Below are 3,743 nucleotides of genomic sequence, written 5' to 3' on the forward strand. Positions count from 1 at the left end.
AATTAGGAACCATTTCTGAGCCTTTTTTGGTGTTCAGGTTTTCTGAAATCTTAAGACCAGTCAAAAAATTGCAAGAATTTGCATTTTGCACTATTGGATCTTAAGAAGGTTCAAAGTAGAGCTTCACAATGTTAAAGGAAAAAATCAGTGCAAGAGACAAGAACTTTTGAGCAGGAAATTTTCTGAGAACTGCATTTACACTCAAACATTATTTTTTCAGCTGATCAAAAGGTTAAGACCATAGCTAAAAAAAAAAACTGGTCTTAAGATTTTGATCAGGAGTGTATTAAAATGTAGTTCTGTTTTGGTAAGTGCTCAGCAGAGCAACTGGTGGTAAAATTTTACTTACTGCTCCTTTAAATGTAACAAAAAATTAAAAGCCTTGATTTAAAAAAAAAACTATTCTAAAAAATAAATGTACTCAGTTACAAAACAAATCTGTCAATTCAAAGACATCGTTTTTGCTTTCATTAGAATTCATTGAACTCTATTTTTTTTTTTTACTTTTTGCAGACAAGCCTCTTCCCAAGTCTAAAGTTATTTAAAGTCTATGACATGTTTGTCTTCCTGGACCGGCCAATTCTTTGCTTTAATTGTCTTCTGTCCCCGCAGAAGGAGAAAGTATCACCACAGTCAGCTGGTCTCACAGCTTTCTGTTGGTCTATTGCATGATGCCTTAAAAAAACATTAGGTTTAAATGAAGCTTACAGTCAAAATAGGAAAAGTTTAAACGTCTGTGAATATATTTGAAAGAGAATCAGTCAAACTATGAATTCACTCTGCTTTAAAAAGTGATGACATAGATGTAGCTGTACAGAAGGAGTGTTTTACTAAATTTAATCAAATATTCAAAGCAGTAAGTAACAAAAGAAAATTAAATGGAATAAAACTTTGAATTTTTCTGAATTTTGTGCTTTCACTGACCTGAATACATGTAAATGCTTAACACTGATTACTTTATTAATATGTGTCATTTTCTTCAGATCTAAAGTAAAATGTTGATGTTGAATTAACAAAGGAACTGTCCTCCATTTTTTTTCTTTATTATTTAAAGAAATTAAATTGGAAAAAAAACTGATGTTTCTGGTATTTGCATTTTCGGGTTTTTCCAAATTTCTAACAACAAAACGTAATTTTTGGTTGACACAATAAGGAAAAAAAATCACTCCATAGTCTTTTGCTGTTAAGAGACGAATGTATTAAATTGATGATAACATTTTGTTAATAAAAAATTTATTTGGTCCTAATATAAGCATCTTGAAAGGCTAAAAGAAGGACACACCATTCTTAGAAAAACACCTGTAACTCAGAGTATGTTTTGTAGAAGGTTTCTTTATCAACTCTTAATTCTTCTGGATGAAGTTCAACATCCGACCACAAAAACATCAAGGTTTGCTTCGGTTAGACATTAAAATTAGACAAACCAAAAGAGGCAGAAATAGAGAGTTCTGGAATTACTATTAAAATCCCACGACTACGGATTGATTTGGAGTGTCCAAATGCATGAATCTGTTTTATTTTTTATGATGCACACTGACCATTTTTCGTTGTCTAAAAGATTAATTTCAGTGCTGATATACTAAGTTATGTATGTACGAGTATTAGGGCCAATTACGGCCAATTACGAGAATCAACTGGTAACATTGTGAGAATAAAGTAGTAAAATTATGAGAATAAAGTTGTAAAATTATGAGAATAAAGTCGTAAAATTACCAGAACAAAGTTGTAGTATAGGAGAAAAAAAGTCACAACAAGAATAGTCATAAAATGACGAGAATAAAGTCATAATATTAAGAGAATAAAGTCCTATAATTACAATAAACAAGTTGTATTTTATGACAGCTCCTACAAGAAGCATTGTCTTCCTACATGTGAAGTTATACTTTGGCTCTGGTTTGATAAATAAGGAAATCTTTTAGCACCAGCATCACATTGGGCAGGATGTCAAAGAGGACTCAGGTTGCTGTTTGGTGGAGCTGGTTGGCTGTCATATGGTGGTCTTATCTCAAAGCTTTCTTTCTGAAACAGGTATGATAACTTCATTCTCATAATATTACAACTTTATTCTCATAATTTTACGACTTTATTCTTGAAATAAAAAAAAAGCCTGGCCCTAATACTCCACCGTACTAAGTTCCCATATGGTGGGGCATATATTCAAAGAAAGTTGCTAATTAAATGCCTCAGCCAATGATAACCTACCTTCTGTCCAGATGGACCTGGTAACCCTGCAGCTCCAGGTCTGCCTGCTTCTCCCTGAATGCAAAAAGCAAACAAACATACAAATGTTTTATTTAATTTTTTATGACTTTTTACAATTTTGTAATTTTTCCCAGCTTTAACACATTCTCCACCTTACTTTGTCTCCTTTGTCACCAGTTAGACCATCAATACCAGGCACACCACCGGTACCCTGGAAAAAACACAAACAGTGTAATTACTACCAGTCCATGACATTTTAATCCTGGGAAAGTATAATAAAATGAGGCCCGCATATCTTCAGATCCACACCTTCTCCCCCTTTTGTCCAGGAGGACCTGTTAACCCTATCATCCCTCTATCACCCTGCAAACAGAAAAAAGTATTATAACTGAGGGTTCTGTCAGACACAAGCATGCAGGTGAGGCGGTGCAGGCGACGAAGGCGTGCTGCCAGGATCTCAACCCTGGGAGTCTCACAGACAACTGTTAGGCAAACGGATCATAAAGAAATTAGATGAACAATATGTACATTAGAGGAATAGAAGATGTTAAAAACACACTCTGAGTCACACTCTGTGAAACACAACTCATTGAGGCCAGAATCTGTTGAAAGCTTCACCAAGACCCACCAAGATCTGGCTGCACATTCAACCTGAGATTCAACGAACAATGACTTTCCATTGTCCCCGCAGAGTTGCAGTTTTGGACAGCAAAACCCTGATGTCACTTTCTGTGCCAAGGAATTTAAAGGAATTTCAAAGCGGGAGCTGAGTGAGATTTAATGCCTTCGAAATTATACAGCACACCATAAGTCTTACCCACCACAAGACTTCCCTCTGCTGCTTTACAAGTCACATAAGGTTGCCCTTTAATTATTCCAGGCTCATATTAACACATAGTATTTATTTAATCATTCAGATTTAGAGACGGGAGCCCTGGGCAAAAGGACATCATCTAAAGAGGGACAATTACACCAAGCATTACCTGGCCCAGTTGGATAAAGATACAATTAGATGCAAAGTGAAAGAACTACGCTTTAAAACCCTGAAATTAATAACAAACCCTGCCGCAGCTAACGTCATGTGTTTGCTTTTTTTTTTTTTTTTTTTAGAAAGTTTACAGCAGCAAATTGCAATGTTGTCTTAGAAAAAAGCAAAGACAGATGCTGAAGCACACAGTAACAAATGGAAAGGCAAGTGCATATGCATTAAAGTTTGTTTTAATGCACTGCTGTCAAAGCAGCAAAGTTTTCCCAGCAGGAAGGTCTATTAAATGAATAAATATGGAATGGAACAGAGACCACTGCCTGCCAGAGAAACTATGCATTTTTTGTCCACATCACATATACTCCAATATTATTTGCAGTATGTGAGAGGTGGATAGATGTGAAGTGAAAGGAAATGGATAAAATCTGTAAAATAGATCTATTTACAATGTGGTATGTCATTTTGCCCATCGGCCTTTAAAGATTGATCTTTTCGTCATTAGGGTGTCATTGGTCAATAAGCTATTTCTATAGTAATGCTGCTATAGGCTTAGACT

The 3,743-nt window shown here is 35.2% G+C and overlaps 1 protein-coding gene across 3 annotated transcripts in view; it reads right to left on the reverse strand.

Moving 5' to 3' along the window:
- col22a1 (collagen, type XXII, alpha 1) overlaps positions 1-3,743 on the reverse strand; it is a 107,398-nt gene that overhangs the window by 67,929 nt on the left and 35,726 nt on the right. For 2 of the 3 annotated variants that reach the window (XM_015398287.1, XM_015398288.1), the window contains 3 exons: positions 2,512-2,565; positions 2,360-2,413; positions 2,203-2,256 (listed from right to left, as the gene is read on the reverse strand). In XM_015398287.1, the coding sequence (XP_015253773.1) occupies positions 2,203-2,256; positions 2,360-2,413; positions 2,512-2,565 (162 nt within the window). The remainder of the gene's footprint in view (positions 1-2,202; positions 2,257-2,359; positions 2,414-2,511; positions 2,566-3,743) is intronic. The other variant, XM_015398289.1, reaches the window with a different exon arrangement.

Source organism: Cyprinodon variegatus, unplaced genomic scaffold (genome assembly GCF_000732505.1).
Source record: "Cyprinodon variegatus isolate N-32 unplaced genomic scaffold, C_variegatus-1.0 Scaffold923, whole genome shotgun sequence".
Classification (NCBI taxonomy): Eukaryota; Metazoa; Chordata; class Actinopteri; order Cyprinodontiformes; family Cyprinodontidae; genus Cyprinodon; species Cyprinodon variegatus.